The sequence below is a fragment of the Ochotona curzoniae genome, unplaced genomic scaffold, assembly GCF_017591425.1.
Source record: "Ochotona curzoniae isolate NIBS_2020 unplaced genomic scaffold, NIBS_Ocur_1.0 scaffold_4683, whole genome shotgun sequence".
NCBI classification, from domain to species: Eukaryota; Metazoa; Chordata; class Mammalia; order Lagomorpha; family Ochotonidae; genus Ochotona; species Ochotona curzoniae.
The window spans coordinates 30,273,115-30,287,552 of record NW_024467121.1 but is presented as its reverse complement, the minus strand read 5'-3'; the positions used below and the strand labels follow the sequence as shown (position 1 = coordinate 30,287,552).

Genomic DNA, 14,438 nt, shown 5'->3' with positions numbered 1-14,438 from the left:
GGTGTGAGAATGGAACTCACTGATGCTCATTCGTACTGGGTCTAGGAACAAGCAGGGTAGGTCCAGGCTGCAGCACCCGCATGAACACACTAAAACAGGGTGTAGAACACGCCAGGCCACACCAGTTCATACAAAGGCCTGGAAGGATGAGGCAGGCAATGCCAGGTAAGGGCCAAGCACCCACTGGCATGCATGAGATCTGGATCTGGGAGTGGCTAGGGAGAGGGAACCTGGGAAACTCCCCTAGTGGGTCATAGCTCCCACTGATGAGCACATGGGTCCAGGGCTAGATGTTGGCCAGTCTGGGCAGGGTAGCTCCATCTGTTAGCAAGTGTGTGAGTTCATTTTGGAAGGGGGCGGACTGGGAGGGGCCCAGCAAACCATAGCCCACTGACAAGTGCAAAAACCAGGATGGAGTGGAGGTCATGCCAAGCTATGCTGTCATACCTTCTGCATTGCATGAGCCAGGGATGAGAGCAGACTGAGCAGGACCAGGTTGCAGCAACCACCAGTGAGAGCTAGGACTGGGGGCTGGCTGGGCGAGGCCAGGCTACAACATCCAAAGGCAAAGGCCGAGACAGGGGAGGGACTATGCCAAGCTAGATCAGAGCAACCACCAGCATGTGCAAGATCTATGCCTGGGAACAGACCTGGTTGGGGAGCTAAGCCCTGGCTGGGCTGTGGGTCCCACTGGTGAATGCAGGAGCCAGAGTGGGGGGCTGCAGACTGGTCTGGACATGGCTGCAGTGTCCCTCAGCACAAGTGTGGACTGGGTCTGGGGTGTGTGAGACTGGGCTAGACTCCAGCACCTGCTGGTGATCGTGAGAGCCAGGATGGATGTAGGATGGGCTGGGCTAGGTCTCTGCCCCTGCTGAGCCAGATGTGAGCTGTGTCTGTGTGTGGACTAGGTTTGGCTGCACTGTAGCACCCAACAGTAGGAACCAGAATGGGTGAAGGCCAGTCAGGAAAGGCTACTGTTTTTGCCAAAATGGGAGGTGGACTAAGTAGAGCTGGCCCATGGACCTACCAGTGTGTGCAAGATCTGGCATTGGTAGAGGTTCTGATGGAGGAGCTTGGGAAACTCCTCTACTAGGACACAGTCTCTGCAGGTGAGCGCAAGAACCAAGAAAGGGAGCAGCCCAGACCAGGTCAGGGAATGGTACCAGTGGGCTTACATTTGGCTCAGGTCTGGGGCAAGCCAGGCTGGGCCAATTCACATAACCCACCTACAAATCTGAGAACCAGAATGGTATGTGGGTCATGCCAGGTCAGGCTGCAATATCAGCCAGTTCACATTAGGGCCAGGACTGGAGGCTGGATGGGCTGGCTAGGCTGTAGTCCCTACCAGCATGAGCTGGACCTGGGGTTAGGAATGGCCAGGCCAGGCTACAGTAACAACTGGCAAATGCCACAGTGAGGAGGGCCATGTCAGGCTTGGCCACAGCACCCAACCAACACACGTGAGACCCAGGGGAGAGTAGGTAAACCTGATAGGGAGATCGCAGGGAGCTCCACTGCTGGGCCACTATTGCCACTGGAGAGCAAACCATTGGGAGCAAACCAGGCCAGGCAGGGCTACAACACTTGTTTGCCTGCATGTAAGCTGGATTGGTGGTAAGCCAGGCTGGGTAGACTGTACCTACTGGTACATGCATAAGCCAGTGTAGGTGTGGTTGGTTGGGCTTTGCCACAACATCAGCTAGCAGATGCTGGCATGGGGGTGGGGGGAAACTCTGTTGAGCTAAACTGCAGTACTACCTGGAAAGTGCAACAAGATCCAGGAGTGGGAGTGAGCCCATTAGGGAAACAGTGGGCAGCTCCCTCTTGAGTTGCAACTCCCACTGGTAAGCATGAGAACCAGAACTGAGACAGGCATGGCTCGACAGAGTAGAACCTGCCAACACATGTGTGGGCTGGATAGTGAGGCTGGTTGGGTTGAACTAGATTTCAATGACCATTGACACATATGAGAGCTGAATTGAATGTGGGACAGACAGGACCAGTCTGCTGTACCTACTGCCAAACACAAAAACCAGGGCAGGTGGCAGGCCTGGTGGGATTTATGGAGTGTTTCCCCGACTAGGCTGCAACTCTCACTGGTGTATGTGAAGGCCAAGTGTGTGGTGTGCAGGGGTTGGACTGCAATACCCATTAGTTTGTGCAGAAGACAGGGCTGAAGACAATTGATCCAGCAATTGGAAATAACAGTGTGCATGAAGGTTGAGTTGGGCAACGGACGTTACCAGACCCTGTAATAAAAAAAAAGCATGCACACACAAGAATCAGGTCTGGGATCACCTCAGATGAAGTTTGTCCAACCTAACCTCTGGTCTCAGAATTCCAACCATGAAGAGAAGTGCAAGTTCCATGGTCTGACCATGGAATGCATGTGTCAGAGCTGGGCCTCTTTAGTGGCTTAGATGGAGCAGTGGACAGCATATCCAGAAGCACATGGAGGATATGGCAGTACACTGGAGCTTACAGAGGACACCTGGTACCATAACAGAGGACAGAACAAATCAATCAGCTACCCTCAGCCAAGTGTTAGCAGTGAATATGTGGTCAAACAGAGACTCTAAGTTAGACTATGTCAGCCAGTAGAGTCTGGAGAGATTTCATCATGATTGGAGTGGCAAGATTGGCAGCAATACAGAACTGTTGAACTGTCGAAACCACTTGAGCAGGACCCTCAGAGCATGCCCCATATTGAGGACCCTGGGATAGTTGGGAGGCTGGTTGGGGCCTCTCCCCTTATTTCTCCCCTCCCCTCAGATGAAGGAAAGAAAAAAGAATGTGGGAACAATGGTCTCACCCACTTTCCTCTAGCTCTTGACCCTTCACACCCTAATCAAATATGTGAAAATTATAAAAAATAAAATTTATTCAATTTAAAAAGAACATGCTTGTAAGCAGCCATAAAATTTTTTTTTCTTTCAGGTTCCTCATTTTTGCAAAGGTTGTTTAGTTTGGTGGTCAGACCCTGGGTATCTATGTCCATCAGTGACCAAACAAGGGGCAGTTATGAGCTAGTATTTGTGTATAGCATGTTTGGGTGCTGCTTGCATGCCATATTGTAGTTCCAGTTCATGTCACAGATGCAACATTGTGGTCCAGCTTGATGCTGGCCTACTTGAGAAAGTGATGGAAGAGGACTCAAGTATTTGGGCCTCTGTCACCAAATGAAGGACCTGGATGGAATCCTGGCTCCTGGCTCCTGGCCTGTCCCAAACTCTGGCTGTTGTAACCATTTGGAAAGTGAATTGGCATTTGACAATCTCTCTCTCTCATAAGTGACCAAATATTTAACTTAATGGGAAATTGTTCATCAGACACCATCTTTCTCTGAGCAGCTCTGAAAAAAAAATAAGAAAACAGAGGTGAGGAGGCTGGTTTGCAGAGAGATCTCCCTGTTTAGGCAGAATGAGAAGCACTTCAAGCACTGAGATGAGCAAGATCTGTTAGGGAAGAATTTTACCTGTCTTGTGGCCCAGGTAGGCAGTAATGAATGGCTTGGGAATTTACCTAGTCCACCAAAGAGAACAATACACAACATCCACACAAGGGCTGCTAGTGGACATTTATAACTGTGTTCTTCCTCGTGCCAAAACCCTGGAAGCAGCAACCTACCTGTCCATCAAAGGATGAATGGGTAAGCAAAATCCATACAATAAAAAACTATTCAGCCATGAACCAAAGGAACTGCAGATACATGCTACAATGTGGATGACCCCCAAAGGCATTAAGCAAATGAAACAAGTCTACTGCAGATGTCTGTATATTTATATGAAATGTCCAGAAGAGCAAGTTTAGAGACAGACATCATCCTCTTGTCTGCCTAGGGTTAAAGATGGGAATAGGAAGTGATAGTAATTGGGCACAAGGATCCCTTTGGAGGTATTAGAAATATTGGAAATTGTGTCATGGTGATCATTTCACAGGTCTGGTAGTCTACAAAACAGTTATTGCTGAATTGTACATTTAAATAGTAATTTTACAAGATAAAAGTTGTTACTTCACTACAGCTGTAAAAAGAGTTGTGAAGGAAAATCAAGATGGTGGAATAGGGTAAGGACACATTTAAACAGATGGAGAAACATTAGCCAGTGTGAAGCAGAGAGGGCACATTCCAGGAAATAGGAGAGGACAGAACAACAGCACAGCAGTACCTGGAGACTGACAGATACGGGAAAGCAGTGGACACAACGGTGTGGTGTTGCACTGATCAATACCCCAGTGGCATTCGGCAAGCGGTGATGTGAACCACACAGAGAGCCAGGTGGGAAGGGACTTTCACTGGGAGCTCAGGAGGTAAAACCAGACAAAGAACTGCCCATTATGCTGGTTGGTTTGATTTGAGCATAAGCTGAGACAGAGTGGCAGTGTGGGAACAGGGTGGATTTCACAGCCCAGTCTGCCACCTAGAGCCAAATTCAACACCATATTGTGTAGGGAGCCAAAGGCTATGGGACAGGACTGTGCATGCACTGGACTGGGTGTGAACTCATTTCTGACTTGGTGAACTGCAACAACCTGGCATCCTATAGGTTCCACCCAAGATAGGTCTGAGTAGCCCTAAAACCTAACAGCCAGCAGATCAAGAATTCCACTAGTGGCACATCAGGCACCATTTTGTACAGTATGGAAAAACTTCTTAAGTCTGTAGAGACAATAGTGAGCTGCGCATGCATTGAGCTCAGTGCATTGCATTGGTAACACATCAAAAATAATACTGACTTTGGCATCATACACGTCAAAATGGGCTGTGGGGCCCTCAGGTTTTGGCAAGATCAGCACCACCAACAACCTAGCTATTTAGGACTCCTGGTGTCTCCCTAGTTCTGGGAACAGCTCCAACCAGAAGTGGGAGAAAGGTTGTACAGACAACGGTGCAGCCTCAGCATGGTATCACAGGAGGTGGAGACCATAGTGGAAGCCTATATTAGAACCCAGCTCTGGAACTCGCTGGAGGGAGGCACAAGTGACTGCAAACAAAGAACCATGTACAAACCATAGTAAGTAAGTAAAACCGAATTGCAGACCAGTGGATGACAGCTTAGAAACCTGCCCCAAGGAGAAGAATCTAATAACCAAAAGTACAATAACCAAGAGCAAAAGAAGAGACACAGGCACAATATTACTCTAGACTCCCCAGCAAAGGAGCAAAAAAGCCTTTGCTAACCTCAAAGTTAACTGAGGAAGACATTGAGAAAATTGGGTATACAGAATTCAAAACACTTGTTATAAAGTTTCTTATCAACAACAAGAAGTATGTAGTGCAGAAGTTCAAGGAATTTAAGCAGTATTTCACGCAGGAAATGAATCAAATGAAAGCTAATGTATCAGAAATTAAGAATACAGCGGAGCAGATTAAAAATTCAGTGGAAAGTCTCCGAACAAGAATGAATGAGGCAGAAGAAAGAATCTCAGAATGGGAAGATGTTTTCTCTCACTAGGAGAAAACAAACAAAAAGCTAGAAGCAGAGCTGGATCAAGCTAATTATTCAAGAATTGAAAGACAATATTAAAAGGCCAAATGTAAGAGTTATGGGAGTCCCAGAAGGTGCAGAAAGAGAGGCTGAGTTTAAAATTTATTTAATGAAATAATACATTTATATTATATTAGTAATATAAATAATAAGGGAAATTTTCCCTAATCAAGAGAAAAAAATTGGGAAACAACATCCAGGAGAGGCACAGAACTCCCACCAGGCTTGACCAAAAGCAATCTTCATATTGACATGTGATAATCAAGCTCTCTTCAATCAAACATAAGGAAAAGGTCCTTAAATGTGCACGTGAAAAAAAAATCAACTGACATATAAGGGAATGGTAATTAAACTTACAGCTGACTTCTCAGAGGAAACTCTACAGGCCAGAAGAGAATGAAATGACATATTCCATCTTCTAAAAGCAAAAAAATTTTCGGTCCAGAATGACATACCCAGCAAAGCTTTCCTTGGTCTTTGAAAATGAAATAAAATTTTTCCACAGTAAAGAAAAGTTAAAAGAATATGCCTCTTCCAAACCTGCCCTACAAATGATACTTAAAGATGTTCTCCTGATAGAGAAGAGGAATAGCACACACCAAAACCAAAGGCAAATGTGAAGAACATCCCAGTAAAATAACAACAGAATACTAAATCAGTGAACAACCCATTGCTAAAATGACAGGACCAAATTACCACCCACTCATATTAACCCTGAATGTAAATGGCTTAAACTGATCAGTCAAACGTTATTCATTAGTAGACTAGATTAAAAAACAAAACCTATGTATTTGTTGCCTACAGGAGACATTTCTCACCAACAAAGATCAGCAGAAACTATATCAGCCATTGGTCCCAAGTGTATCATCGTTGCGTTGCTACCAGAACTGTGGGCCAAAGAAAAAGATTAGAATGTAAGGTCCAGTAAGACCATAAACAGAAGGATTGTTAACAGGGAGGGAAACTGGGAGAGTGAGAGTGAGGATGAATAAATAGTTCTTCTAGTCATGTATGAGGGGCCAAAGGACGGGGATGGGAAATGGCATGAAGCTCGTTCAGTACTGATTTTTTTTAAGCAATTCATGTTGCGTCTTTGAGTTCTGTAAAGGACTGAAGCCAAACACAGATGCGTCACTTGATTTGCAGATGACATGGAGGCAGGTACTAAATGAAAGTTGCCTGCACTTGGAGAAGATTGGAAAGGCTTTTGAGAAGGCATACTGCCATCTCCGCTGTAATTGCTTCTCTCTGAAACCTGTTTTAGCGTAAATTGTACAGCTCTGGTGTACCTGAAGATGGATTTTCTGCATTTCAGTGGTGGGGAATAAGGGAATCAGCTAATCAAAACTGTGTGTGGCTCAACATGTGTTCTTCAACTAATTGTATCCATTGGGTATAAATTTGGGTTTGCACTTCATTAACACAGTTGGTCAGTGGGCATTGGGCTTTGCCCTAGTGCCTCCAGAAAACCCCACAGCTACTCCTGCAGCATGCCCAAACATAGGAAGATTGGCCAAGATGGCAATGAATTATGATCTCATCATCTTCTCTCTCTGACCCTCAGCAGATTATACGTGCTTTTGGGACCCTGAATTTTGTCCCTCCTTTCCCTCAGAGTCTTTCTATCCTCCAAGGCTAACCTAGGACCCTGCCTTCTTATCACAGCTCACGCCAGTCAGGCTTTCTGCAGAATTCTTGTGAAATAGTCCGAGCCTCTCCAGCCTGCGTATGTCTATTCCATAGCTCCTTCCTGGATCTGCTTTGTCACTCTCTAATAGACTGGTGTTTGAAAATCAGGAATTGTTTTCACGTTGGTTTACAGAGCACTCAGGGCTCGAGGTGCACCACAGGTGCTGCACAGTGGTTCCCAGCTGACCAAGGTGCTCTGCACTGCACTTAGACCTTGAGATTTGCTGCCATATAACAAAATAAATGCATGGTGAAGCACAATGTGATCCCAAATGCAATGTGATGCACAGTTTTGAGTGTTATCTTTCTGTGTATTAGTAGTATTCCCTTTGTGGGAGGAGTCAGATAAGTCAGTGAGTAACTTCCTTAATCCAGATCCAGAGAAGCACGGCGGCAATACAAAATTACATAATTGGGCAATTTTCTCTTTCATTGTAGAGGCGACATGGCATCATTGCTTAGTTCTCTTCTGAGCTTGAAAGTCTAATTTGCTGTAATGAAAACATGAAATGAAGAACATGCTGTGAGCCAGAATTGATTCAGCACCCCTAGAGCCCATTTTCCAGTCGGAAGTGATTCTTGGAAAGATGCCACATACTTCTACGTGGACTGCCTTTTCAACTCCATGATCATCTTTCCAGTATGTCTTTGATAGCAAGTCTGCCTTCCCCCAAGCCACTTTGATCCCAGCCATGAAAGGTTGCAGAGGCCAATGCCACATGGCAAGTGATCCGTGTAAATGGAAATGGATGTGCTGCCATCTAAAATTGACTTTATCTTAAGTTGTGGAAATTCACCAGTAGCAAAGTCCAGAAGTGCCAGTGGGAGGGCCTAAAGCATCATGATGGGGGAAGGGTCTGTCTTCCTGTCTGCCATCCTGCACTTCTCCCTGCCCTGCAGCCTGGGCAGGAGCGATCAACTTGGCCCAGCCACACTGTGGGACTTCCAGGGCTCTCCAACAAGGACATGCCTTGCAAAAGAAGTTAGAGAAAGAGGGAGAGGAAGTATTAACACAGTAGGCAGTGCAGCCCTGAGACATGCTGCCTAATAGAATCCCGGGGATTAAAGTACATTCTTGCTCCTTGACTAGCTGTGTTGCTTAGGTTTACCTTCCCCCAAAGCATCTGCATGCATTCCCTAGTGCTTAATACTGGGATTAGCTAACACCTGTAAATCAGCCTATACAGACTCGGAATGTTGCCTCATAGAATTGTAATGTTTCAGAAAGTATGATCTGCAAAGCTCGGCCTAATGATATTAAAGTTTTTAGATTACTGTTAAGTCTAAGCAATCTAGAGAGAGTAGATTTAGTCCCAGTTGACTCAGTGCTCATTTTTTGTACTCCCTGTAGCAAGGTTGACCTTGTAGGTGCCACCCCCAGTACCCCTCCTCCTTCAGCTCAGTACCAGGCAAAACGCATGAAAGGCAGAAATGATGCCTTCTGAGCGTGTGCCTCTGTCCCCAGCTACGCCATGGTCCACAGGTCCACAGCCATGCATGAAAAGGCCAGCAGTGGAAAGGAATGCCTTCCCACCTTTCCCCAGCCAGCCACGGGCTGCAGCTGAGTTCCAGAAATCGCGCTGCTCAGGAACAGAGCGTTGGTGGCTGTGGCCTAACCCAGCCCAGCGGCTCCATGCTGTGATTTGTAAGTAAACCTGCAGAGTGGGCCTAGAGGCCCTCTGCGGGAAGCCAGGAAAGCAGACAGAAAAATACAGGGGAAGTCCATTTACTGCTTCAACATGCAGAACAAGGGTGTCCCGGCCTCTGTGTCATCAAGTAACAGGGAGGAGGATCTGTCACCTGCTGGGACCGCGGCCGGTAATTCCCTCCGGTGGGAATCCCCAGCTCCTAGCACTGCCTAGCATTTAGGAGCACATCGGTGCATCCACGCAGACATAAGCAGGGCGAAAATGGTTTAGCTAGGCTGCATGTTCTGGACAAATGATTTACACACGTGTGCACGCATACTACTATTGAAATCAAGTTCTGATGGATGAGTGGGGCCTGTGTTTGTACATTTGCTACCAGCTCCTCAGGGTAGACTGGCGAAGGACCCTCGGACAACACTTGGAGAGCGGAGAGCAGTAGTCTAGGAGAGAAGGAACTCGTGGCAAAAGTCTTCCATGGGCGTTCTGTATCACATGGCTGCCCCCAGTGGTGCCCCAGCGCCTGCTAATTTCCTGTCTCCCAGGTCACTGGCCGCGGGGGCACCCCGCTGCCACTCGTGCTGCCAGACAGGGTGGTGAGGCAAAAAAGAAGGTGTGCAGGCCCAGCTAACCGCACCTTTCTCTTCCCTAGGGGAGGAGCGCCCCCGGGACTCCCCGGGCCCGGCGGAGGCCCAGGCGCCGGCTGGGACGGAGACTGGAGGGAGGACGAGTCACCATTGCTGGACATGCCCCAGGGCGCAACTCAGGAAGATTTTCTGGGGCGTAGCGGTCGTGCTGTGCGTGTGTTCCTCCTGGGCGGGCTCCACGCAGCTCGCCAAGCTGACCTTCAGGAAATTCGACGCGCCCTTCACCCTCACGTGGTTTGCTACCAACTGGAACTTTCTGTTCTTCCCGTTGTACTATGCGGGGCACGTCTGCAAGTCTACGGAGAAGCAGCCTGTGAAGCAGAGATTCAGGTAGGCGCCTCCGCGGCTGGCAGCCTTCCTACCTGGAGCTGTCCCCTCACCCCATGATGCTCTGGGATGTCTCCTGGCGGCAGACGCTAAGCGCTGGCCAGCGGTAGCCAGTGGTGAGGTGACGATAATTGCACCTGCTCTTGCTGCGGGGTCAGTCTTCACTAGCCTTGCTAGCTAATGACACCGTCCTCCACCTTTTCCCAGCAGCCAATGGAGCTCCTATATAAGCAGCAGGGGTGGGCAAGTGGTCACTGATAGGTTCGCAGAAAGCATAGCAATGGAAGCAGAACTCTAACTCAAGTGAGATGCAGACCACCAGTCCCTGGAGTCAGGTGATTTGGCTGCTTCCTGTAGCTTACCTCCTTCTTGGAGATGTTCAACAATGAACCTTCTTGATTCCTTTTCTAACTCAACACATTGTCTGCTTCAAGAACATGATTGCATGGGGCTAAATGCTGGTGGGAAAGTGTGATCAAAACCATAGGAGTGTCTGAGCCTTGTTGATGGTGTTTGTCCATATGGAGTCCATTAGAGTGCTGTACCTTTCCAAATGAGCCCAGACACCTGAGCTCTATCCCCTAGGTTGGTATTACTGCAGGGCTTCCACAGCCCTCCGGGGAGTTAGATTGTTTCCGTGGCCCATGCCACTCATCAGTGCCTTTGTGTTCACTGCATGTTTGCACAGGGTGGAGGCTTTCCACTGGGCTGTGTCCAAAGGCTGACCCAAAAGTGGCCTTGCTGGGAAAAAAAAAAAGTAAAGATGAGTGCTGACCAAATGTACCAGTAGGCCCTGAAAGCTCCTCTTTGATCATCTGCTCCACCCCCTAAACAAAAATTGCAGGTGGGAAATTCTTCCCTTCTCCACTGTTACTTTGTTTCTACCTCCTCCCCACCCCATCAAACATCCCATTAAAATTGCTACTTCCCATTTACTCTCTGCTCCAAACTTCAGCTAAAATCCCTAGAAGTCACAAGATCACTAAAAACATCACTGGGCCAAGGAATGGAGTATTTGGGGTAAGAACTGCTAGTCTAGACTTGGACTAGAATTCCTTTCTGGGAGTCTGAGAATAGTTGGAAACACAGGTGTTGTGCATTTTTCACGTTTGGCCTGGCTCCTGCAAGAGACCAGTTGTCCAGCAGAGCACAAATTCTAGTGGACGGGGTTCTGATAGAGCTTGGAGGTGAGTCACATGATGAGCCTCATTGCTCTCTCCTCGTGGAACAAATTCAGGAGACAAGACACAGGGGCAGGAGTGCTGCGACTCAGAGCAATTGCTCATGAAGCAGCCATAAATCGCTAAGGAGGCACTTAATGCACCTATGCTGAGCAGAAGCCAAAACCAGATGCAAACACACAAATTTAGAAACACTGATAGGGCCCCAGACTGTCCCACAGGCAAGTGTGAAATAACGGCCTGCCTCTAGTCACAGCAAAAAGCCAATGCTCTGTAAATTATGCATTTTAGAGTCAGTAGCCCGAAGTGCATTTAACTTGTAATGAGGAATTTTTCTTTAAACTGGCCCATAAATATGCACTAATTTTATGGGTCTCTTAAAATATTTTTTAACTGGCTAAAATTGTATGCTGCTGCCTGTAGTGAAGGGCTAGAAGGAAGCTGATGCAACCTTTCTGAGAAAGAATTATTAGGAGATGAAAAGCTCATTCCACTGTAACTTTACCCAGCTGGCCAGTGAAGTGCCACACACACCTGCACAGGTAGCACCTGCAGCTGACACAAGCATGAGCCATGGCCGCTGCTTATCCAGAGGAAGCCGTCACTGCCAGTCTCTTAAGGCAGGCCCAGCACCAGGCAACCTAAGGCACTGAAAGTCTACCCTGGACAGCTATGATTGGAAGTTCAGGTGTGACGCTTTTTATAAATTCAGAAGGAATTTGAGCTGGCTCCTGTAGGAGATCAACTTGTCCATCGGAATACAAATTCTAGAGGAAGGAGCCTTAATAGAGATTGAGATAAGTCAGGATCTGCGGTATGTGTCCTGCCCCACCCCCCTTAGTGAAATGGATGTGGAGCAAATTCTGAAGGAAATTGATACAATCTAACTCAGTGGGGATCAAAAATCAAAGCAAAAAAAAAAAAAAGGAAAGGACAAAGGACATTGAGGCAGATTAGTTATGCATAGAATATCCTTAGCAGCTTGTTTTCAGCCTATTGTTTTTCTAGTAAAGAATGTCCCAAAGGAATCATGAAGGAAATCCAGGGACTGGTGTACTAAATGGAGAACAGTGGGAGAGGGAGGATAATCCTCTGTTCCTGAGTGAGTCCAGGTGAAGCCTTGCCCCATTGTTGTCACACCACTTAGCTCCACCTCTCAAAGGCCCTTTCTGATTATGTGTTGTGTTTTGTGGCTGAGCAAAGCTGCTGGTTTACCAGCCATCAAGCCATGAGCCCCAAGGGAGGGATGAAGAGAGATTTTTCCTCCAACAGGGGAAAGATCTCAACATCACGACTCTGCCACAGCTCTGATAAAGCACACTTGAGGAGTCTCAGAAATTGAGGAAGACTGAAATCCTGTCTTCCATCAGCAAGCTTTTATGCAAATTAATATAAGAGAGATCTAGAGTCAATTGAGGCAATGTACCTCCTGGCAAAGAGCGTGTGGGCAGGGAGCTGGGGAGGAGACAAGCAGAGACAAGCAGAGACTTGTGCAGAGAGGGGAGCTGGGCCGATAAACCAGCTTTCCTTGCAGTTATCAGCAGAGTCAAGTAGAAGTTTCTTTTCCCCAGACATACCTGAGCTGTTTCCCTAAACAAAGCCAAGGCTAGAATTCAAACTGCAATACCCTGTGAGGCCTTCGAAGACCTTGCTGAAGATCCACAATCAATAGATTCTTGAATAGTAGAGGCTCTGCACTTGCTGAGTATTGGCTACAAGTGTTTTAAAATATTGCCAATCCAATCAAACGTAAGAACCAGGACACATTTTGCCACCCAGAACTGACTTTATATGTGGGGGCCCAGAGAATGCCAGGATGCTGGTCTTCCACCACCCACATGGGGGCATGTCCTTCAAGCTTTGGGAGCCTCGCTGTTTGTAAAGAGAAGGAGGTGATACATGCTCTCCTTTGCCCAAGATGGCTGTGAAGCCAAAGATATGCCCTATATGAAAGTACCCTGTAAACCCTAATGTGCCATAGCAACACAAGGAACCAGCCCTGGATTGTGGTCTCTGTAGGCTGGATCAGAGGATGTAGCCCATGCTTCTTTTTTGGTGTTTGGTTGTTTTAGCTATTTCTTGGTGGTTGATTTCAGCCACGGTACTGCTGACCTCTACAGTACCATGCAAGCCCTCGTATCTTGGAGAAATCATCTGGTTGCTCTGGTATTTGCACAGAGCATTCTAGAATGCTGGTCAGGCTTCTTGTGATCTGATACTGTCGTGCTGTTGAAAGAGCAGACCTGGAAAACCTCTCAGCCTGACGAGCTGGGTTTTCAGTGCCAGTTTTGTGGTGTGTCTAGTGAGCACTCCCACCATCCTGGAATTTAGCAAGCCCCTTCTTTTCCTCACATGATCAGGCACTGCACCATGATCTTTGCAGCTTCTCACCGACAGCAGGCCACAGTGATGCCCTGAGGACACCATAGTGTCTAGAACCTGGGTCTACAGAGATGTCTGAGGGTGCTACAGAAAGCAGTTTCAGGAGAAGCTGTGTGCCCGGGGAAGATTCAGGGAGGAGACTGTCAGGTGCATGACCCTGGAAAAACTCAAGGGCAGGTACAATGGTGTGTGGGCTCCAATGGTGCGTGGGTTTCTGGATCCTCCAACCCTTGGGCAGGAAAGCAGCCTTCCTAGCATAGAGGCTGCTTCAGTCAGTGGAAATTAAGCTGCAGCAGACCTGGGGCCTATGCAGCTTTGTCAGCAAGTCTTCCAGGAATTCCCAGCAGCAGTGAGTTGCTTTTCAAAGAAGTACTGGCACCTTCTGAGACTGACAAAAGAAGGCAGAATACAGTGGTGACAGGTGTTTTCCTCTGCCTTTTGTACTTCCTGGCTTCTGCATGCCAGCCAGTGGATTCAGCTTCAGGGCTCATGGCCAAGAAAGGGGCCTTTTGTCTTAGATGCTTAAGAGTCCTGTGCACACACCTCGCTGCACAGGTTTAGGCTGGTAATGTGTGAGCCCTAAGGTCTGTTTGCCCACCATTCCAAGGTTGCTGAGCTGAGTAGAGCAGTTGCAATCTGAAGGTCTGTTCATTCCGAAAATGGTTGGTGCAGATCTGCCCCAGATAAGGCTCAAGGGATATGAAGAGTAATGATTCCTTTTCTCAAGGAGTCTAAAACCTGATAAGGGAGTGAGACAACCAGATAAGATAGTAAGACATACAGAAGAGCCAGGACAGAGAGGCCCAGGAACATGTGACCTGGGGCAAAGTGGAAAGGCTTCTTAGAGGAAAGGAGCTGGAATGATTCCCTTCACAATGTGCAGGTGGTTCTCTGGAGGACAGAAAAGGAGATCCAGAACATTCTGAACAGACAGGGTCCTGGACTAAGCACAGAGGCTAGACAGAGAATGGAGCCTGAGGGAGTTATCCTCGGGTGTAGGAGGTAAGAGAGGTAAGAACAGACCTGGCAGTTAGGCAGGGCAGACCCTCCCACTCCACACAGAGGCATCTGTGTTCTGGC

General features: G+C 47.7%; 1 protein-coding gene across 2 annotated transcripts in view; it reads left to right on the top strand.

The window, feature by feature from the left end:
* The window catches only part of SLC35F3 (solute carrier family 35 member F3), a 274,934-nt gene that overhangs the window by 200,378 nt on the left and 60,118 nt on the right, over nt 1-14,438 (top strand). For both annotated transcript variants that reach the window (XM_040967976.1, XM_040967975.1), the window contains one exon: nt 9,474-9,798. In XM_040967976.1, the coding sequence (XP_040823910.1) occupies nt 9,474-9,798 (325 nt within the window). The remainder of the gene's footprint in view (nt 1-9,473; nt 9,799-14,438) is intronic.